We start from the raw sequence: 24,551 nt of genomic DNA, 5'->3' as shown, positions 1-24,551 counted from the left end.
ATAGAGAAATCCATATAATTTAACTATATATTTGGCAGAGGAAATTAGACCACCCAAGTATTACTAGAAGCAGAAAATTAATTATAAATAGAACTATTTTGATTTATTTTTAAGTTTTGAGAATTGATATTGATCAAATTAAAAATTACTATTAACATTTCTACTTCAGATTCAATGGCTTTTTAACGATAGTACAATTCGAATAAGAAGATAGGAGCAGCGCCTTCTCCGAATATCATATCCTTTTTCATATTCCAATTACCATATTCTTAATCAAATTTTTACTTTTTTATGTGAAGTACAACAAAATACCTATTAAGAATAATAATTATTCTAAATGAAAAGAAACAAGTAAATAAAGGATCTTTTCTGTTGTTCGATGTTGCAATAATTCTTATATATTTTATTATTGGATCTCGTATTTTTTCATTTTTATGTTTTGTGTTTTACATATAGTTTTATTCTGTTTAATTCCGTTTGCAAGGAAGTCATTTGAAAAAGCAATACTCAGTAAAATGCAGAAATAGTTAGATCTTATCTGTTGCGGTTATTTTTACGTGTTAGTCTTTGCCAAGAAGCAATTTTTTTTAAATGTTACATTTTTTAAAAATTTCAATATATTAGGTACCTACGTGTTTTTTTTGTATACTATCTGCTTACTGGGTATTACTAGTATAATTCAATGGTAGTTCAGGCATGTTTCCACGTCATTAGTTCAGAATCATGTCCACGAACTAAGATATGTTTAGCATACTTAGATTTTTGGTGTCGTAAAAATATTGCTTCATCTGATAAGATACTTAGAAAATTACAAAATTAAGTGGGAATAAAAAATTTGCAAATATACAGTACGCGCCTAAAGTATGGAATAAATTCAGTAAAAACGAAACAATTTTTTTGGGGAAAAATCCTCGAACAGGTCGATTTTTAATTTAAAAAATACATATTTTAGCATAAAAGGCAATTTTCAACCGTCACTTGTTTTCGAGTAATGCCGTCATCGACATTTTTTTAATTAGCAACCCCTTATTTTTTTTCTTGATTCTGAAAGATCGTTTTATTGTCGATTTGACAGTATTAAAATGTTGCCATCTTATAAGGAAAGTTTTCGAGTAAATGACGATTAAATGTTAGAGAACCCAAATCAATTAAAATAAAGCAAAAACGTTATCAAATTTAGTTTTTCGAAATGCCTGAAGTTTTTTATGGATCACGTAGGTGTAAATATATAAAAATTATTGTTAAATTTCAAGTATTATGGCACATTTAACTGTCACACAAAGAATTGAAATTTTAATTCTTATCGGATGCGGGAATAAGACTAGAACGCAGCAGGAAATTTGCGATTTATTTAATGAAAATCATCCAGATCGCCGTATCAGCCAATCAACAGTCAGTAAGATAGAATCTAAATTTAGAGAAACTGGCAATGTTGTAGATATTCCAAAACCTGGACGTCCAAGCGTTAGTGAAGATCACAAACAGAACGTTTTGATAAGTATGGTACATAATCCTCATAATACTTCACGGTTGGTTGCTTTAAACAATAAAATTAGTCAGACCACAGTGCTACGTATCCCGAGGAAGGAAAAATATCATCCCTACAAAATTCAACTTGTGCAGGAACTCAATGAAGACGATCCCGACCGCCGCTTACACTTTTGTGAAATTATGATGGATGTATGTCAAGTAAATAGAGATTTACACCGGCTTTTTTCGGACGAGGCCACGTTTTGTCTCAATGGTACAGTGAACCGTCAAACTTGCAGGTATTGTAGTCGGGAAAATCCTCATTGGATGGCAGAGACACATACCCAACACCCGCAGAAATTAAATGTGTGGGCTGGAATAGTTGACAACAGAATGGTAGGGTCTTTCTTCTTTGAAGGAACCCTTACAGGAGAAAGATATTTAGAGTTTTTACAAAATGACCTTGTTCCAGCGCTTGCAGTAATTTTTCCTATCGATAATGACCCTGATATTCCTGATGACACCATATCATTTCAGCAAGACGGTGCACCTTCGCACTATGCGCGCCCTGTTCGAGATTTTCTGGACAATTGTTTTCCTCATCGGCAGACGAGGACCGATGGAACGGCCCGTGAGATCCCCCGACCTTACACCCCTGGACTATTTCTTATGGGGCTACTTAAAGTCCAAAGTGTACAATAAGAGACTACATAATTTAGAAGACCTCCAAAATTGTATTATAGATGAAATACACAGAGTTACCTCAGAAATAATTCATAATGCGCAAGAAAAATTTCAACACAGACTTGCGTATTGTCAAGAAGTCTGTGGGTGGCAATTCGAACACTTAATTTAGGTAGAAAACTTAATGAATTGTATTTGCTTGACATAGGAATTGTTATTTTTAATGATTAAAATTTACGTTTTCTAACATTCAATCGCCATTTACTCGAATACTTTCCTATGTAAGATGGCAACATTTTAATACTGTCGGATCGACAATGAAACGATCTTTCAGAATCAAGAAAAATAATAGGGGGTTGCTATTTAAAAAAATTGTTGATGACGTCATTACTCGAAAACAAATGACGGTTGAAAATCGCCTTTTATGCTAAAATACGTCTTTTTTAAATTAATAATCGACCTGTTCCAGGATTTTTCCCATAAAAAAATGTGTTTTGTTTTTACTGAATTTACTTCATAATGCAGGGTAAGTGGTCCCAAATTTTCTATAGACATTTTATGGAGAAGTAGTACTTAGTAAAAAAAAATATGGTATTTGTTATACTGGGTGTCCCGTAAAAAACGCTTTCATTTCTGATGCCAATAAAAAAAATATTAGTGGTAATGACTCAAAAACAAAGACTGCCATTTACAATTATTTATATTATACAATATTATTTTTTAAAGCTCACACTCAATTGGCGGTAAAATTTAATACCTGAAGTTAACAAAATAATCATGTTATCCAGCGCTTCGAATAATCAAAGTATCATATTCGTGAAAAATTAAATACAAGAGTAAATATCGTTTCATTCGAAAAAACATTTGTTCACCGTTTGCCTTTAAAGTAGCCCTTGACAATGTTAATAGTGTACGCCAGGTTGTAGTATTCTTGGAGTCATTAATGCCAATCTCTTGTTTAAAAAAATCGTGCCAACATTTGCAGAGTTATAGCTTGTGACGTATTTTTACGAGACTCTCGATATTAACTTCTTCAGAAAATGAATATTAGGGGGGTATACTCTTTTAAATTGATAAATATAATATTTTTTGCGATATCCTAAAAATTGTTTCGGGATTATCTTGTCTACATTTTAAACTTGGACATTTTTACTTTTAACAGTTAAAAAAGAATACGGAACGTTGATATCTAGACTATCGGGAAATTCAAGACTATACATACCAGAATAAATTTAATAATAAATTATTCAACATCTATCACATATGCATTGTAATGCAATGTCACATATTTCGAACAATTTTTATAAAGCAAGTAAATTAATACTTTGCTTGTGTTATCGCTTAAATGAGATAATGTATTTCCATTTACAAATATTTAAAGTTCCACTGCGTTTATTTATTTATTTACTTATTGTTTTCAAGCCATAACAACTAAAGTAGGTACATGTTTTATGAAGACACCAAAGCACATGCAATCCATGTTATAAAATTTTATAAATACGTACCTACACAGTACTACACATACACAGTTGTCAATAAAATTCGATTTTCTAAAAATGGCACAAGATATCGACTGATATACGGTATACCTTTTAAAACAAAGTGAGAGGGGAATTGAAAGATGTATAAATTTAAATGGATAATTTCATCTGCTCCTGTATAATTCAAGCATATTGAATATCAGTATAAACTTGGAAATGAACATTATGAACATTATGAGTTATTTTAATTGCTCAAATTTCATTGTTGTCATGGTAACGACTGAGAAATAATAACTAGAATTTGTTTTTGAAACTTCTTTCTTTAGAATAGGGCGGTATCTGTTTTGGTTTGGGTGAATCGTATATCCACGGAGAATTTTGGCTTCTTGGTTTTCAAATATCACTAGAAATTAAAATTTTTCTATGCGCATAAAAAAAAACGTGGGCTTAACTTTTGGCGGCACAATATGTTAACAAAATTCGAAAAATTGTCATATTTTTCTTCCTATTTAATTATGTATCTTTTCAAGAGTTGATTTTAGGCGAAAATGGAAGAGGATAAAAATATTTGCAATTAATTTTTTTACAAAACATATATAGTTACAAATCGAAAAAATCATGATTATGGTAAAAATCGAAAAAATCGCAAAAATGGGGTTAAAAAACAATACTTTTTAGGGAATTTTCTTGGGGTATTTAAATTGGGTATAGGACCTTTATACTTGGCTCAAAAAAACTTCATGTTATGTAGAATTATCAAACCAAATTTCATCAAAATCGGTTCTATAGATTTTGCATAATATTTTGCAATACAGATTTTGAAAAAAAATTTGCAAATTTTCAAAATTTTGCACAGCAAAAACCAAGGCCCTTAGATACTTGAAAATTTAATCACATATAGAAGGGCTCTCAAGCTTTTCAAACTTTTTTTTAAAAATCCGAATCCGTCAATTAGGAGAGCTCTGGCGTTTGTTTACACATTGGTCGAATTTTTGTACTTATAAACAATTAGAACTTTATGAATATTCAATCAAATCAAAGCAGGTTTTAAGAGTTCTTGGAAAGACGCTTCTTTAAAAAAAAAACAGATCGATTAATCAATTAGTTACGTAGTTATAGCCGTCATTTACACTAAATGTACCGGGCTAATTTTTCTAAAAATACCTTTGGTATTCCGAGTACTTACCAGGTCTAAGATTACAATGCTTTTCTTCATTGGCAACCTACTTTAAAACGTGTTTAAAGTTATTTATGCAAGGGAGAAATTCAATAAAATCATACGGGTGGTGATGGTTGGGGAAGCAGAGAGCGCGTCCGCTTCGGCCTGCTCGAAATTGAATCGGCCATAACTACGTAACTAATTGATCAATCGATCTGTTTTTTTTTTAAAAGATGCGTCTTTCCAAGAACTTTTAAAATCTGCTTTAACAAATTTGATTTGATTGAATATTCACAAAGTTCTAATTGTTTATAAGTACAAAAATTCGACCAATGTTTAAACAAGCGCCAGAGCTCTCCAAATTGACGGATTCGAATTTTTCAAAAAAGTTGGAAAGCTTGAGAACCCTCTATATGTGATTAAATTTTCAAGTACCTAAGGGCCTTGGTTCTTGCTGTGCAAAATTTTGAAAAATTTGCATTTTATTTTTCAAAATCTGGATTGCAAAATTATTATGCAAAATCTATCGAACCGATTTTGATGAAATTTGGTGTGATAATTCTACATAACATGAAGTTTTTTTGAACCAAGTATAAAGGTCCTATACCCAATTTAAATACCCCAAAAAAATTCCCTAGGAAGTATTGTTTTTAACCCCATTTTTGCAATTTTTTCGATTTTTACCATAATAATCATGATTCATTCGATTTGTAACTAGACATGTTTTGTAAAAAATTTAATTGCAAACAATTTTTTCCTCTTCCATTTTCGCCTAAAATCAACTCTTGAAAAGATACATAATTAAATAGGAAGAAAAATATGACATTTTTCGATTTTTTTTAACATATTGTGCCGCCAAAAGTTAAGCTTACGTTTTTATTTATGCGCATAGAAAAATTTTCATTTTTAGTGATATTTGAAACCCAAAAAGCCAAAAATCTCCGTGGATATACGATTCACCCAAATATGGCTTTTTGAAACAGATACCGTCTGGACTACTTTGAAGGCTAATGACTCCACAACGAAGCCCGATAGGAACATTTTTTTTATGAAGTACTGCAACTATTTTGACCCCTCCTATATACTCCTTCATATTTGACATGACCTTTCCGAACACCCTGTATATACACACTTTTTCATTTTAAGATATTTTTGTAATACATACTATTTTTGTCTCTTTGGTATATATTTAACATTAAAAATAATACTCAGAGACTTCAATGTAAAGAAAAATTGCAAAATTATTAAGTACTTACTTCTGTTGAACTCTTGTTAAATTTTTCGTTCCAAACAATTTTTCTTAACAACATTGTGTCTAATGTGGTACATAAAGATCATTCTAATAGAATGAGAAAAATCAGACGTATGATAATTGCAAATTAAAACTTTTATTTACAGATAATAAAGTAAATTGAGGCATAAGTTAGATATTATTTATATTAAAATTCTCCGTAAAAAATAAATAAATTATTGTTTATTTCATTATTTAAGTATTTTTAGTAGCGATAAAATTTACATAAAACTGAATATAGTGTGGTTGTTTAGCGTACACTTTGCTTTTTTCCTATATTTGTACATAGAAAAATAAGATTTAATATCAATATTATAGATAGATAAATATTTATTAGTGTTAGTACACAACAAGTGTTTACACACGTCAAAAAAAAAAATAATTATAGTAGTAATATAAAATCATTATGAAAAAAAATAATAGTAAAATACATATACAGCACAGTACACATGCGTATAACAGTGTTGACACGTAACTAGTTCATAATTTAAAAAACAAAGAGAATGGTAATAAAACAATACAAGTACAAGCAATAAATAGTTGTCAAATGTTAAAATAAGATTATGAGTAATGTAATAAGAAAAAAAAACTGAAACAATGCAACTGAAGTGTGCGAAGCTACGTCTAAGATAGTCATATTAGGGTGAGATCACTTTTTAAAAATTCTTGCGTAGTATAAAATGCGTTGGTTAATAAAAAGTGTTTTATTTCTCTTGTAAATAAAGTAGGATTGAAATGTCGTACTGGAGCTGGTAATGCAAAAACTGGATTCCCAGATATGATGTGCCATTACGTGTTTTACTTAAGCGATGAAAATTTAAATTTATGTCATTTTTGTTTCTAGTATTATGAAAATAGATTTGGCTACGGACAGTAAACGACTCTTCATTTTCTTTTACGTACAAAAGACACTGGAGTATGTAATTACATGGTAATGTTAAAATACCAAGTTACTTAAACTGTGCTCTGCAGTCATCTCTAAATTTTAAACCCGAGATTATGCGAATGGCTTTTCTTTGAGTAGCAAAAACGGTGTTAGCTGAAGGTGAACGTTTTTTGAGATACTTTGCTAATCAAGTTGCGGATTAAATAAATACCCTTGGAGATCTTATTGCAGAGGTAGTGGGCGTGCCCGTCCCATTGCAATTTCGGATCCAAATATATTCCCAGAAATTTTACTGCATCAGGATTGTTTACATCGTCTATTTCACGCAAGCTGAACATCAATTTTTAGATCTTAGATGCGTTTAGGCAAGTTATTTGAAGTAAACCAATGTAATGCGTCATTCTCGATTATTAGGTAGGTTGGCACCTATATGTATGCCTATTTGTTAATATTTTATATGAAATGTTATCTTTTTTACTTATTTTTGCAATTGTAAAACAAGCAAATTATTTAATCAGTATATTCCAATAACAGGTTGACTCCTTGTAACCCAATGGATTGAGGAAATAGTATTTACATATTCGAGGCAATTCTGAGTAACATTAAAAATGATTTTCGTTTAAAATTGAGGTCTATCAAATAACAGGTTTAATATACAGGATGTCCCAGTACATGATACAAAAAAGTCGAGTACAAATAAATAAGGTCAAAATAATATCAGTTCTTCATACATATACATTTTTCATACAGGCCTTCGTTAATATGTTACGGGCCCTCAAAGGTGAAATTTAAAAAGTTAATTTTATTTACAGTCTCTAAACTATAACACATGCGTCCAGCTTGTTTTTGACGTTGGAAGTGAAACTTTATTATGCCCTGAAATTTTTGCATAGATGACGATTGCAATCTGTCTATTTTTGTATAGGGACACCCTGTACATATGTAGAATGTACTACAATTTTGCATAGATTTTGCTTAATCTTGCACACATATTCAGGTGTATGAAAAATTAAATGATGTGTAAATTCTGTAAAATTACCAAACAAAATGGCAAAGTTAGATGGGTCGTAATTTCCTTTGGCGAAGTATGCAAAATTTCAAAATTACCCGAACCTATAAAATACGTAAAAAATTTAAATTTGGTCGAGTTCAAGAGGGATTTTTTTCATGGGCTGTTCTTTCGGTGAGGTGTGCAAAGTCTAAAAATAAGTATGCCAATTTAACGCATTGTATAGTAGTAGTAGTAGTCAAACGTTTTTTGTTTGAGTCTGCCCTCATTTAAAAATACGCTGAAGTTTCTCCTACATATGTGTGCAAAGTTTAAAAACAGGTGTGCAAAATAGTGCAAAATCCGTGCATAGGTATCAAACTTGTTAATTCGGCGAGGTAAACTTGGCGGACACCTAAACTTGTATTAATTATCTTTTTCTTGTCCACTTTCATTAAAATTTATTGGCAGAACAAACGCTTCTGTATTTTAAATGTCTGTTAAATTAATGAATAGATGCCCATGTTGTGACGATAAAACATTGTAGTGCCACACGCCCATGAAATAACTTCTACAAATTAAGACGCTGGTTCAAATTGGAAGTCATACATTAAACATAATGTTATAATTTATGGTATTTGATATTCTCGTTATTTTACTGGATAAACCAGTGACACACTGTTTTGCTTGTACACATTGTGAAATTTCTTACGCTGACCAATATTTATCACTAGTAGCAGGTATTATCTAATTGCACAGGAACTGGTTAACGCCTGTTTCATTAACAATAGAAATAATATTGATAAACGTTTTATAAATGCCATATCGGATTAGAACGTAGTTTTACAATCTTTATTATATTCAGCATATTATACACAGGGTGTGCCGTCATGGATGGGGGTCAGTAGGAGTTTCTTTGGATAAAAATAAACCGATTTACATAATGTAAAATGTCACTTAAAAAGTTGTAGATAGTGGAAATTAAAAAAGATTAATAAATAAAAAATGATATATTTTTCCTAGAAACCGCTACAAGATGTTATCACGACCCAGCTGTTCTTCGCCGTATCATCACGAAAAGGAAATACATTGTACGCGGGAGCGCTGAATTATACTCGCAACACCTAGTGCAAGTATAATTCAACGCCTGTAGGAGCACATAGCTCTCGGAGTAGTTGTTTCTCGTAACACTGACAACTCAAACATTGTGTTACGCCCTCTGTGGGTGGCAGTCGTGCAACCAAGTGCCTGCAATATAGCAGGTCGCTTCTTACTGTAGCCATTTGAATGGCACAGTTCGACAGATGGAGCAATTTGCACTCCTGCGTACGAAACGTTGCACTGCATTTGTATTTTAATTGCCTTTTATCGACTTGAGAATATTAAAAGCTTGAACTACGTTCTCGAGTTTAAACATTCTTGCGTAGATAAAATGCTACTTAAAAGTCTTGGACCCCCCGTATATTACAGATTTTGACTATGTTTATTTTGTTTTCGTTACTAGGCAACAAAGTTGAGTTATTTAGCTGTCAAACAAGGTCGAATAAATTGCAAGATAAAATATTGCTGATTGGTTATATAATTTGTTTAATATTCCTCCGTTTTATTGCATCTTTAGCAAAGCGACTTTGATACTTTTCTTTCATTATAATGCCAGGATGTGAGATATCTGCTTTTCATAGGGCAAAAATTATTGCTTTGCATGATGCTGGACATTCGAAACATCAGATATCCTAGATGTTAGACATTCCTAGATCTTCTGTTGTTCGAATAGTGCATAGGTATCAAGAATTGGGGACAGTGGAAAAAAGGATCACGTTGTGGGCGGCCTAGAGTGTCAAATGAACGGCAGGATCGTTATTTGGTTCAATATGCTCGTAGACACCGAAGTGCTTCAGCTCCAGTCCTGAGGCATCACTTTCAAGGTACGTTTCGATTTGTTATATCAACCTCTACAGTTCGAAGAACTGCAATCGTGCAAATTTACGTGCAAGAAGGCCTTTAAGGGTACCCACTTTACTACATCGAGCTGCCCGCTATCAGTGGGCACGGGAGCATAATGATTGGCTTTTGCAGCAGTGGCGATGGTGGGTCTTATTCACAGATGAAACCAGAATTGGACTAGTGAGTGATGATAACAGGCAAAGGGTCTGGAGAGAGCCAGGTCGTCAAGAGAGATTAAATTTTCCCCGTGACGTTGCTCCCTATGGTGGTGGGACAGTAATATTTTGGGGAGGAATCATGTTCAATCGCCGTACGCCGTTAATTCCCATAAATCAGGATATGACAAGTCAAGTTTATATTAAAAGTGTTATCAGATCCATTATTTATCCCCTACGCGCCGAATTAGGCGATAATTTCATCTTCATGGACGACAACGCAAGGCCACATCGCGCAAGACTGGTCCAAGAGGTACTTGAAAAGGGAGATATTACACGATTAGATTGGCCAGCTAACTCCCCAGATATGAATCCGATTGAAAACCTGTGGGATTTTGTTTCTAGAGCAATTCGCAGCCGCATGAACCCACCCCAAAATGCGGAAGAGTTGACTGCAGCAGCAATAGAGGAATGGAATAATATTCCTCAAGGAATTATCAACCGTTTGATCGTGTCAGTGCACAGGCGTGTTAACATGTTACTGACAAACATGGGAGGTCATACTCACTATTAAGTTGTAGTTTACTTTGTTAAAACATATGTTTTGTTAATTTGTGTCATAATCAATTTACTCAAAAATTGCAAATTTATTTCCCCACTGTTTTTTAATTGACTTGAGAATTATTGATATATTGCAAAAAATACATTTAGAAAAGACATACTTTGAAAAACAAATACGATATTTAAAAACAATTATTTAGTAATACAAAACATCGGGGGTCCAAGACTTTTGACGGTGTGTGTATTATGTATCCACTATATAAACTTGACTTCTACTAATTACTCTTATTTAAATGTTTGAAACGTTCGCTGTTAAATTCCTAAATATATATATAAAAAAAATTAAATGAAGAAACTTATTTGTGTTCTATATTTCAGTTCAAGACAGGAGATGTACACAACTGTCTGTTTTTATGGCCCGAGACAAGATTAAAGGTAAAACGTCACAGCAGACCACGTCACTAGTCACATGAATCGGGTATAAAACCGTAATATGACTGTATTTTTGTTATTCTGAACGCACCAGCAATTCCCGTTTTCATCAAATGAAAATAGAACAATCCTTTCGGCGCGTTATTATTAGGCACAAGCCTTGTTCGCTGTTACAGTTTTTCAGGAAAAACGTCACCATCAGATTCCTGAGGTTCTGCCAGGCATTTTGCAATGTTGATTAGAATAATGCAAGCCATAAAGTATTACTCTGAATGAGTCTTTGCCTTCCACAACATCTTACTTCACTGCCAACTGTACATACGGTCGCTATTGAAAAGCTATTTTTATTACACCCACAACAATGTACGAACTCGCGCAACACATTTAATTGCCTTGGGTGCGAAGTATGTGATAGTACGGCCAAAAATATCTCTCGAGACTGAAGCGTTTGTTCAGTAAATAGTCACTACAATTTAATCAGAAGATTAACACGAAAGATGCTTTAGAGTAGTATTAAAAATATTTGTTCGTAGTGAACAGCTGGACAGATTTGAGTTGTCCCCTGAAAAGCGCACACCAAAAACGGAGTACACTTGATGTAGAATAAGATGGAAACTGGATTTCTTCTGTAATACAAGCAAAGGCTACTACCATAGTGAGTAGTTTAAAATATTGGTCTGTATATTTATTCAAGAGAGCCTTTAAAACGAATGATACTATTTACATGCATATGATAGAGAACTGGCTTCTACATTGTTTTATTTAAATTTCACCAAAGCATTTGACACGATTAATCACAATTTACTTGTTGCTAAATGTAAGTATTTCGACTTTAATAAAGCATCTACTCAATTCATTAAAAATTATCTACCTAACAGGTGTCAACAAGTTGTAATAAATGGTCAAACTTTCTGTTAACCAATTTTATATCATCAGGTATGTCTCAAGGTTCTGTTCTACGGCCTCTCATGTTTTTATTATATGCACCAGATTTAACTAGAGTATTTTCTAATTGTAATATTTACATAAGAAACATCGTTATCATCAATTTAATGTAAAAGAATTCAACAAGCGACAAATGTTATAATCATTGATCAGTCAGTTCGTATATAAAATTGAGTGAGTATCGCTCACTACAGGGTGTAAGAAGTATGACTGCCACAACATCAGCATGCGATAGAGTAACCATAAATCAATAAAAAAAAGTTGTATATTATAGAGGCGTAAGATTAACAGTTTTCGAATTATAACGAGTATTAATATTGAGGAGTTTCATCACAACGTGACAACAGCGCTACACAGCTGATGCACACCACGTGTGCACGCGGCAGACCTGTCCTACGGAAAAAAAGTAAGCAACTATTATTGTGAAACATTTAGTAAATTTCAAGACAATTGTTTTCCAGTTTTTAAATAAATAAAATAAAATGTATCGATTTTGTAGTACGAAGATAGTGTTGTGTTTAAATTTTAGCTCGAATTTTAGTAATTATGAATCTCTTAAAGGAACTTAACTTTTAATCAGATTATGAATTTGAAAAATATGTAATTAATGTACCCAAAGATTCATGTTGTCCAAATAATCATACGTATTAAACATAATTTAGGGACTTACCGAAAAGAACTACAACATATGCTCAATCGCGCACTCGCTGGAAAACACCTAGAGAAAAGGAAAGAGTGGTACGCAAAAAACACTCCAACACGGTCCAATTCCAGATACCAATACCAACTGAATTGCGTATTGCTGGACAGCTTTACCCGGAAATGGTTGAGTCTAGGACCCTTATATGATTAGGTTTTTTTAGTTCTACAAATGAAAATGTTCCCGTACAAAATGGAAATAGCAAAAGTCATCCCCTAAGATATGTTTTTTGCTCAGATAAACGCGCGTTTTATTTTTAACGACTATAAAATAATTACAAACATTGAGAAATTTATTGACGAATTTTATTATTCCATGTGTACAGGGATGTACACAAAAACAACAAGTGTTGGAAATTAATTTTGAAAAAGTAAAAATAAAAAGAAACATGTTATGGTGAATAGTCAAAATATAAATTATTTTACCACCAATTTATCAACCAGCAGTATATCTTTTTGCGTAGAAAAATAAAATGACCCAAAATCCTAACCCCAGAAAAATTATGATGATATAATAAACGCCTTGTACACCATATTTAAAAACTAACCAAAACGTACCTGTTAGAGATTCTCAAAACTAACTGCAAAATTTCAATATGGCAAATAGATTATACAGCCAGACAGAAAAATCGACTTTCGGGCCCAGAGGTCAGACCATGTGTATTATGTATGTATGTCAGTTTTTTGGGTCGCTGAATCCGAATTCGAGGTCCATTTAACCCCATCACCTCAAAATTTTTCATAACCTCAAAAAAAAAAAACGATATTCGGAACAATTAAACCATATAACCTTAAGACTCAAGCTTCCAAAGCTAAATCCAATTAGCCAAATTCCATAAACATTTAACCCAGAGATATCCCAATCTAATAAACCCATGAACCGAAACCCCAATAACCCTATAACCCCATAACCCCATAACCATGGGAATAAATCATAGGTAATCTGTATTATTGCAAAACATCACATTAGGATTCCTTGAAAACCCTAGTACTCAAACCAAAAATGCATCCTAATGTTGATCTAATCATTTCACATGTCCGGTCTTTTGATCTAGTTATTCTAGTGATATATTTTTTTGGGAAATATATAGTTATCCTTTGAATTTTCATTTAATTTAATCTAGTCAAGAGAGGTTCTTATCGTTAATCATTCATTTATTTATTTTAATTTTATTGATTAATTTATAGTACGGTCTATCCTACAAATTCATTTTTTTTTTTTCAAAAGTTCTTATGAGAGCTATATGTTGTACGAAATCCGATCGTATAACCACCTTGTGTTCGTGACCGTCGGCATTAGCATTACTCGATAGTAATGCTAATGCCGACGGTCCTACAAATTAAAGTTATAAAAAAAACTAGATCGACTAACACTCGGTTCTTTGGAGAATGGGATCAAAATACAAGGTAATGAAGTTGTGGTTAGAGAATCGTGGGGTTGTGAATTGTAGGATCATGGGGATTTTGGGGTTTGGGTGCATAAGTTTTTAAGATATTCCACGTTAACGTTTAGCTATAATACAGATTGCCTATGATTTATTAGTTATGGGGTTATGAAGTTACGGGGTTATGGGGTTTGCAATAATACAGATTGCGTATGATTTATTCCCTTGGTTATGGGATTGTGGGGTTATAGGGTTATTGGGGTTTGGGATCATGGGCCTATTAGGTTGGGATATCATTGGGTTAAATGTTTATGGGGTTTGGTTAATTGGATTTAGCTTGAGTCTTAAGGTTATATGGTTTAATTGCTCAGACTATCGTTTTTTTTTTGAGGTTATGAAATATACTGAGGTGATGGGGTTAAATGCACCTCGGATTCGGATTATCGACCCAAAAAACGTATAATAAGCATGCTCTGACATCTGAGCCCAAAAGTCGATTTTTGTGTGGCTGTGTTATTTTTGAGGATATTGGTATAACTTGTTTAGAAAAACACCTTGAAAGCAAATTGCTACAGATCTACAAGAAAAATTAGTATTTTATAATGTATATTCTATTGCTTCTAGAATATACAGTTATAATAAAAACCCTACAATTTTTTCTTTATATTATAATACCATCAGAAACAGTGATTTAGTTCTCCAAAGAGAACGATAATAACACTCGGAATACGTGTTAGTCATCGTAAACTTCGTTTTAAAATTACCACCAACTGTGGCAAGAAAGGATCATGCATGCTTAGCATTTCGGTTTAACAAGGGTTTAAATTAATACTTATCAGTTCTTTATTGTTTGTGAATAATTTACAATACCACATTAAAAAATTCGCCTTGTACATATAACACAATGTGACTTGTAAAACTACAGGAAACTTACGTAAAACGTACAATTTACGAAAATATTTTTCCATTGCATATTGTCACTTTATTGGAATAGTATTTTACGTGAATAATAACATTCATAATTAGAATACAAAAATAAAATTATATCAGCTAGTTACACTATTGACAGCATTTTTCCGAAATACACTGTCCGCAAATCATTTTTATCAATATCTAGGACCGAGTAGGGAAAAGTTTATTTCGGACAAAATCAGAATGGATTTTCACTATGAAAAATAATATTGAGTAGGTACAGTTTCTGTATATTTTAATAGTATTTAACGTAAACCCAATGATATTTGATTTCTTTTATTTCAATACTTGTTATCGTTTTCAAATAGAGTGTTTGAATTATATAGGTTGGACTATTTTTAGGTATAAAGGATATTAAATAAACATCGGCGGTTCTACAAACACTTATATAAATTTTATATTTTATTATGTGAAGAAAAATAAATTTTAAATAAGAATAGAAACGCACGTTGTCTTGTCTAATTAATTAAGGTAAAATAATTCTTTTTGTGGTAAATATGTGTTCTATATGCATGTATATCGTCTTCATATAACAAAGTAAATATACTGAATAAAACAGAATTTTTGTAATGAAATATTGAGAATCGGTGTCAATAAAAGAATGTAGCTATGGACAATTTTAACTTTGAATGTACAGTGTACAGAAATGGAAAAAAACTCGAATTGAGCAAACCGCACTTATTTTTGTGGACATGAAATATGCTTGGCTTCTGTGAGACATGAAATAGTTATCCTTAATTTGTCGTTTCATTGTCCAGCGTACCGTAATCCCAAATTAAGGTGACCAGAAAAGAAAATACATATTTATAAACCAATTTTGATTCATATTCTCGATTTTCATCAAAACTAAATGTGTATGCAAAATTTCAACTGAATCGGTTGGGGATAACTGTTTTAAAATTCAGTTGCAAGATTTGACCCATACTAACAAGGCGAGTTAAACAAAAGCTTGTTATAAAAAACATTTGAATTAATTTATACCAAGATGACTTTGGAGCATGCAAGTCTAAAAATCTTTGATGAAAACCCTCAATTATTTGACGGTAATAGATTTATCCTTTGCACTAAAGTTGCATTATTATTTTTGTTAAAGTAGAGTTAACATATTTGTACACTTATGTTGTTCAGTGAAATCACAAATCAAAAATAACTTTATCATTACCTTCGCAAGTCAGTTTTTTATTTTCACTAATTTTTATTTAGCTAACGTTTTTTTTTACTTCGAAACAAGCATAATAAGCCCATTTGATTTTTAATTCCAAATAAATTTTCTCCAGAGAATTTTTTCCTGTCCTAAAAAATAACTCTTTCTGATTACAAAATTTTTCATTTTCAAAGTATCCTGTACAAGGAAACATAAAATTGTCAAAGGTTATCTTGATCTATTAAGAAGCAACATTTTTTATCGAAAATTACTTTTCCGTTCTTTTTCATGTCAGATTAAAGTACGTTGATTTGCTTACTTTCCTTGATTGTATTTTTTCGTGCCCTCAAAAATAAATAAAGCCATGTATAAAAAAACTCTCCAACTCAAACGGTTTAAAATACAAATTTAGTAACACCCTATTTATTAAATTACCACATGCAGTTTAGGGTGGGAACTATTTATTGTCCACAGATCTTTCTCTCTGTAACCTTAACTGATTTTCAGATTTCTTCCTCTCCCGAACACCCTGTATATACAAACTTAAGATTTTACATAGCAACCTTATTTTAAACTGTGATACTTGAGCTTTTATTGATATCTGATTCTGTATATGATATTTAACTACATAGGACATATTTCTTAAAGATAACGATGAAGAACTATTTATTACTATTTATATTTATTACTTCTTCAATAAGTAGTTAGTAAAGGTACAAACGTAAGTAGTTCTTGGGTTGCTGATATTGCTTAGACCAGAGATTCCCAAAATTCTCCTCAAATACAAAAAAAAATTGGGAATCAGTGGTCTCTAGAAGTAGTAGATAATTTTTAGCAGCAGTTACGGACTAAAATAAAACTACAAAAAACGTTGGGCCACTTGATTCTTACCTTTATCTTCACTTTTTGTGCAATAACTTAAAAGGTCGAAAATTTCTGAGGGTTTTTGAAAACAGTCCGAGACTGCTGCTAAAACAAAAAAATATATAGGTATAATATATGTGACCCTTCCTACTATATCCTAGTGTTATTAGTGTTCGTACTATAGACCTAATTTTATAAGAAACTAATTACTGGAGTTGTTAACTTCAAGGTCAGTTGTATGTCAATCACTATTATCAAAATTCATATTGTATAAGAATGAAGTTAACAACTGGTTATTAATTAAATTGTTTAATTTAGCAAAAGCTGATACGGTGTTGCTAACTCATTATAATGTGATTATAACCTAGTTTTCTATTATTTCTGAACGAACAAAATAGATGTACTTCGTGTATTAGAAGTGAATATGTTCTAGATGAACAAGGCAGGAATTAAAAATAATGTGATAATATACAAAATTTATTTGAACATTTTCTTTTTATTTTAAGAGGCACCTGAAAACTCTCCAAAGAAGATAATAGTAATCGTCGTTTACTATGAGAGTTATTTTAAAGAAATTATAGAATTACCAAAAAAAAAATAATCATGTAGGTACTCTCAAATGAAATAGAATCTCATAAGAGAGACGGAATAAGATAAAACTAAAGATATTGATTTTTTTTATTACAAAATAAAAGATTCGGGCCGATTCCACTACTAATTTTAAGCTGTGCTAAGTCAAGCATTTAATAATTTTAATATTTTGCATAATAATGAGGAAATTGAAAACCCTAATCTGGTGGCTTCTCAATTTAATAGTTATTTTATTGATGCGCCTTTAGGGGTCAGGAAATAAGTTCTTTCGTCTAGTAATATTCCCATAGAAAATAATATCAAATATAACTGTAATTCGATATATCTAGATCCTTTTGTACTTAATGAGTTGCTTAAATTATTAAATTCCAAATTAAAGAGTAAAATGTGCCGACAATGTCCCTCTCTCCATAATTAAAAACCACTTACAGCTGATTTTAGAACCCTTAACATATTTAGTTAATCTCTCATTTTCGGAGGGGAAGTTTCCAGCTTCTCTTAAAACTGGAAGTCATTCCAATCTTAAAGAAAAATCATTCTCGTTTTCTAGCCAACTACAGGCCTATTACTATTACTAGTGGGTTTTCTAAAATTTTTGAGCATGCTTTTTTGGACAGATTGTTGAATTTTACCAATTTTAATATCTTTATAGATCATCAACATGGTTTCCGCTCTAAACAATCTACTTCTACTGCTATTCACAGTTTTATAGATCAGCTAATTGAGTTCATAGATGATGGTGAATGCCCTGTTGGGATCTTCTGTGATCTCAGCAGGGTATTCGACTGTGTTGATCATATTTTAATCCGCATATTATATAATTACGGTATTAGGGGTTGGTCTCTGGACTGGGTGACAACTTTTCTCAAGAAGCGAACTCAATATGTGACGTTAACCATTTGAGTAATCATGTTATGCAAACATATGGCTCAGAACTAGCTGAAATAAGCATGGGCATTCCACAGGGCTCAGTTTTGGGCCCAGTAATTTTTCTGTTATATATTAATAACATTGTTGAATTGTCCGGTGAGGCATATTTTGCTCTTTATGCGGACGATACATCTCTTATAATTTCTGTTAAATCTGAAAATAACTTTTAACGCAAATGTGAAGCCGTGATCTCGGACTTGATTGATTGGTTTAATAATATATGTTTATATTTTAATTCGGATAAAACTCAGATTCTTATGTTCCACACCTCGTAGAGACCACTTGGTGATCTTGAGCTTTGTGTTAATAGTGATACTATGTTTCATATTCGTGATACTTGCTGTAAGTTTCTGGGTTTATATCTGGACTCGCATTTAAACTGGAAGAGACATTGTGAATTTTTAACATCTAATCTTGCATCTGTTTATTACCTTTTTTATAACATTAGAAATATAATTGGAACTGACCATTTACTAAAACTGTATTATGCGCAAGTTGAAAGCCGACTAAGGTATGGAATTGCCTTTTGGGGTGACTCCACTCTCTCACATGATGTCGGGAGCTATTTGGTAGATATAAATTCTTAACCCTTTTTGGCCTTTACGTGTTTGAGATATGTTTGTTTGTGTTTAATAGTAAATCTAAGTTTTTAGCTAACTGTGATCTCCATAACATAAACACTAAAATAAAGAATGATTTGCGTATCCCTTATTCTAGAGTAAATATTACTTTTAAAGCTCCAAGCCGAATTTGTGCCAAAGTGTTCAACAATCTTCCGGAAAATATAAAAAATAATAAAAGTGTAAATGCTTTTAAATTCAATCTAAAATTGTATCTTGTTGAAAAGTGCTTATTTAGTACCGCAAACTTTTATACTTAATCAAGCATTACTTGTAACGTTTATTTACTCTTTTTTATATTATGTTTTATATATTTTATGTTTTTTTATATATTACGTGTGTTTATATATTTGTTAAAATGTAATTTCTTTTTTAACAACTTGATATGACGTTTCTTATACATTTTTTATGTCTCAAAGAATAAAATATCTATCTATCTATCTAATATTTCTTAAGCTCTTTGATACATTTCCCAATAGCTTAATATAAGGTATAGAACACTTACAATTAGTAATAATACTACTAAAGAATATTACTACAGCACCTTTCTTGTATTTTTATAAAATGAAACAAGATTATATTACATTTCTGTATATGTAAGTATGAAGGGAAGTTGAAGAACTCTAATTTTATTTTTTAGCACTTAAATCCACACAGCGCAATTTTACAAAAGTTACTGAAGTTGTTTACTAGCAAGTAGTTTGATTATATCAACCATTCTTTTATAAAATCAGGAGGAACCTGTCTTACTGTAACAACCTATTATACTATTTCTGAGTCTATAATTTGGCACCGAGAACTTTTTTCAATTTTAGCAAAAGTGAATGACATGTGGTAGTTCTCATTCTTTTATTTCTTAATGCGAAAAATGAGAATATATCCGTAATTCAAAAATGAATGATGTTCGAGATATCTCAGATTTCTTGAAAATCTTGATATTTATAGTTTTTCCGAAGTCAATTGAAGAACCAATATCTTCAAGGCATATACCAGGCTCGGTCGCTAAGCAGCAACTCGGCATTGAAATATTTGAAAAACTTGTTCCCACATTTATTTAGCCATACCCATATACAGATCTGGTCGAACGAAAAGTGCAGTTGTAGAATGAACGTGCGGGCAAAGAGCAATGCGCACTGTTTCTCTGGTCTATTGGGTTGTCAAAATTCAGTTGTCGACTAGTTGCCTAGCAGTGCAGTGCGGGAATGCGGAATTTGGTGGGATTCAGATAATTTTAATTTATTATAGGCACCCTTCTATTAACCATTCATATTACAATTGCGAAAGGGAAAAATAACAGGGATATTTGGTTTACTAATATTATTACAACTTGGCATTTTGGAGACCTTTTGAAATGGAACAAAATGAAATTTACCATCAATATAATAAAATTGTTTGAGGACATAAATAATTAAAATATGTTGTTGGTTAAATGAACATATAATAGAAATTTTCTACACATTATATATGTTATGGACCAAGTGATAAATCGGGCATTATACAAAATGCCCGGTCATTATGTAAAATGCCCAATATGAGGGTGCAATTTGATAATAATTATTCAAATAATCAAATTGACCGGGCATTATACATATCGTCCATCACCTTTTGGGCAGAGTAATACAAACATATTTAATTACTATATTTTTTATTATTATTGTCATTTAACTTAAAATAAACTAAATGTTAAACAATTTAAATAATCAGACTCATTATTTCGATTAATTAGCAAGGACTTCTACATTAAGAATCCACTAGTTTTTGCATTTAAAACTTAAAACATAACATAAAATAAACTAAAGTTTAAGCAATCACTCATTATTTGGCATAATTAGCATCTAATAGTTTTCAGCACTTTAAACTTAATAAAAGTCAAATGAAAATATAAGTACCTAAAATAGAATAAAATTTAGATTTATTATCAAATTGCCCAATTGTCACGTAGCAATATAATAATTACCGTGCAATGTGATAAATAATGAAGTTTAGATAGTAATTAATCACTTAGCCCAATAGAGTTAGACATTATTCATAATGCTCGCACATTATTAATAATGCCCGCATTAATCAGCTGGTCCATAACATATACAAATTATTATAATTTTCTACCTTTAACTGAAAACTTTTTTAGGGACGCCCATGAAACTCATTAAATTTGATTGTTTGATTGATCGTTTTTTATATGCATGTTCAACTGACTTCGCAATAACTTATACAACAGTGTCTAGGTAATCTAAGTATGGACATTCAAGAAATACAGACCAAAAATTTAAACAAAAACCATACGAGTTTTGACAATTAATTAAAAATAACTCGCCAACTTAATATGTATTTTTGAGAGCATTAAAAATATTTCTTCTCAAATGAAATACTAGCATAGGTACTTGTGTTAGTGATTGGTTCAATGCAAAATTAAATTCTAAATTAAACAAGGCACAAGCTTGACCAGATGCATCTTCTCAGCGAGTTTCAGATGCGTAGTATGACAGCGGCTCATATAATATAAAACCTTTATTAAACAATTATATTTACCAGAACTAATTAAACTTTTTCACAAAAGGTATCTATTTGCAGACTTTCTTCTTGATCTTGGTCAGGTTGTATTGTACGAGTGATTTCGAATTTTAACCGTGTTCTCAAAATAATTCAATAACTTCCTCCAAAAGTACGAGATCATGGACAAGAAATCACACCCTACGACGCACAAAAATTCACGAATGTTGCGAAATTTTCCCGAAGCTCCCCTACGAAACCCCGATGCTAACAGAGTATACTACCGATCGCTAAGATATCGTCAGTAGCGCATAAAGGCGCAAAAAGTTTAACCAAAATTTCGAAATTTTTGATAATAAAATATTTCCAAATTTTACGAAATTCGAACTGAAGCAAGACCTTAGGCTCACCATTAAATAAAATCACATTCAGGTCGATAACCCGGAGATGGCCACCATTCTAAGAAGGCGTTCTTCAACGAGGTCAAATTCTTAAATTCAACACGGGCACCACAGCAGAACCCTTGCGGATTCAGCCTAGACTGTGTTCGAACGTCAACGCAAGTACCCTGCGACTTATTAAACAGGGACTGATACCTAACCAGTACACTTGTATTAGTATGTTTGCTTTTGCGTTATATACAACTATTGCTTTCATTTATTGTAAATTAATAAAACATTTCAATAAANGATTCAGCCTAGACTGTGTTCGAACGTCAACGCAAGTACCCTGCGACTTATTAAACAGGGACTGATACCTAACCAGTACACTTGTATTAGTATGTTTGCTTTTGCGTTATATACAACTATTGCTTTCATTTATTGTAAATTAATAAAACATTTCAATAAATCTGTTCTGCACTCTAAAGGAGGGAACGCATTACACTGTCGCAGTCCCGTCGCATCGCTGACCATGCTAGTCTCGATCGCGCGCGGTGGAGTTCCTTCCCATGTTTTATAATGTATGCATTCGCACTAGACATTCCCAAGCTCGTCTCAGTCGCATCGCGTTCTCCTCCGATCTCCGATTCTCGCGACCGCCTTTACGGTACCGTCATTCGCTCAGTGATAGAGGCATGTAGGTGTAAAACCACCTTAACATACCGTCGAGGGATACAACCAATAAAGATTTCATGACATGGCGCCCACACGGCTATGAAGTCTGAATTGCCAACGGATAATGATATTCCACGACAGTATCATTCGCATACGTTAACTATTCCTTAGGGTTTTCATGTCATGCAGGTTTATTATTATAAGAATATAAAAAGAGTTCAATTCCATCTTTTTTTTTAAGTAATTTGAAAATAAAATAAAAATATTATTGCACATACTCATTAAAATAGCATCTGCTTTTGGTTTACTCTTTCGCTCGCATTTCATGGTTGTGAACTTCAACTCAGCACTGGGAAACGTTTCAGCTATAATACTTAATGCGTATCTAAATAGTAAAAAATCTTATTTATTTTGTTTATGTTGCCCTTTCAACAGTGTCAGAATTGTTTCCGCAGTTCACATTAAATAACACTGAACTTGGGATTATTACAGATAACTTATCTGAAAGCATTATCTAGTGCATCCTACATATGATTATACAAAATAAAGCCCCATAACTTGCGATACAACCAAAAACGTGTCAAGAAAAAGAATTTGGCGGGGAGAGGGCAGAGGAGAAGTTAAAACAGTTATGCTAGTGGATTTCCTAAATCCCTGTGTACCTATATGTTTTTGTATATGGTGTCCGGAAATTATGCGTTAAGACCTCTGGAGGTGATTCCTCACAAAAAATTAGGGTCACAAAGTCCTATAACAATTTTTCGAAAACTCAATATTAACGGAGGTACAGGGTGTAAAAAATTTTTTTTTTTAGTTTTCCTTAGATAACTTTTTAATTTGTGATTTGATTTTTTCCAAGTCTTTCCTATGTATTACTAGTGCCCTTGTAGATTTATGTTCCAAATATGATACAAATATTCCAATGCCAAAGGGCCTAACCGGACCTTAATCTTCGATCAATGGCCCACAACTGTTTTGTTTTCACCGCTTTATAAATTTGAACAGCACCATGTTATCCGAACACCCTGTATATATATTTTCACATTATTCATATATTGCTTTATAACAATTCTTTACTTATAAGTTTCTATTATTATTCTGCTGACAATGGAAAATCGCCTGCTGAGTTGCTAGCTGATAATAAATAGTATAAATACCCAACCAGCCGCTCAGAAGGACGATTATAGATTCAACTTCACCAACGCTGTAATTAAGACGAATAAAAGTGTTATCTTCCAAAATTGTTGTAATTTCAAGTTATCTACGGTTAGTGCTGTCGAAATTCATCGAATCAGAACTGCTAGGGGTTGGTCAACTAGCCGCAGCTTCCTGTAGACAACGACCCAATAACTGGCGCAGTCGGTAGGATCCAATAACTGGCGCAGTCGGAACCGGATTTTGAACCAGAGGCCATTCTAGTTGAAGAACAAGAAGAACCTGTTCATAGCTGCTGTATTCTTCAAGTTCCTAGAGCCCCAATTTCCGGAAAAGGACCTCACGAAGAAACACTGCACGGAAGACTCAACTTCAGGAAACCTGTTGTCTACGCCAAGGCTCTGCTGTATTTCCAAAAAGTAAGTCCTTTCCTAAGTCCTATAATTACATTGCTAACAGAAGTGAATCTATTTTCCATTAATTTTAAGAAATTAGTATTAAGACTTTTTTAGTCAACACACTAGTAACGAACTTAGCATTATTCTGTTAGGAGTAGGCAGATTGAGGCCTAACAGAGCTAAGTGAGCCAACGTTGAGACTACAAGATAAAAACAAAATTTATCTTGATTAATTTTCATTTTTTTTTAAAA

General features: G+C 32.2%; 1 protein-coding gene across 3 annotated transcripts in view; it reads right to left on the bottom strand.

The window, feature by feature from the left end:
• Window positions 1–24,551, bottom strand: part of LOC108911494 (hepatic leukemia factor) — a 303,997-nt gene that overhangs the window by 236,143 nt on the left and 43,303 nt on the right. Inside the window, exon 2 of one of the 3 annotated variants that reach the window (XM_018716445.2) lies at window positions 17,088–17,165. The exons of 1 other annotated variant lie outside the window; for it this stretch is intronic. In XM_018716445.2, the coding sequence (XP_018571961.1) occupies window positions 17,088–17,165 (78 nt within the window). The remainder of the gene's footprint in view (window positions 1–17,087; window positions 17,166–24,551) is intronic. One more of the 3 variants, XM_018716446.2, reaches the window with a different exon arrangement.

Source organism: Anoplophora glabripennis, unplaced genomic scaffold (genome assembly GCF_000390285.2).
Source record: "Anoplophora glabripennis isolate ALB-LARVAE unplaced genomic scaffold, Agla_2.0 scaffold450, whole genome shotgun sequence".
In the NCBI taxonomy this organism is placed as follows: domain Eukaryota; kingdom Metazoa; phylum Arthropoda; class Insecta; order Coleoptera; family Cerambycidae; genus Anoplophora; species Anoplophora glabripennis.
This window is presented reverse-complemented; position numbering and strand designations above follow the sequence as displayed.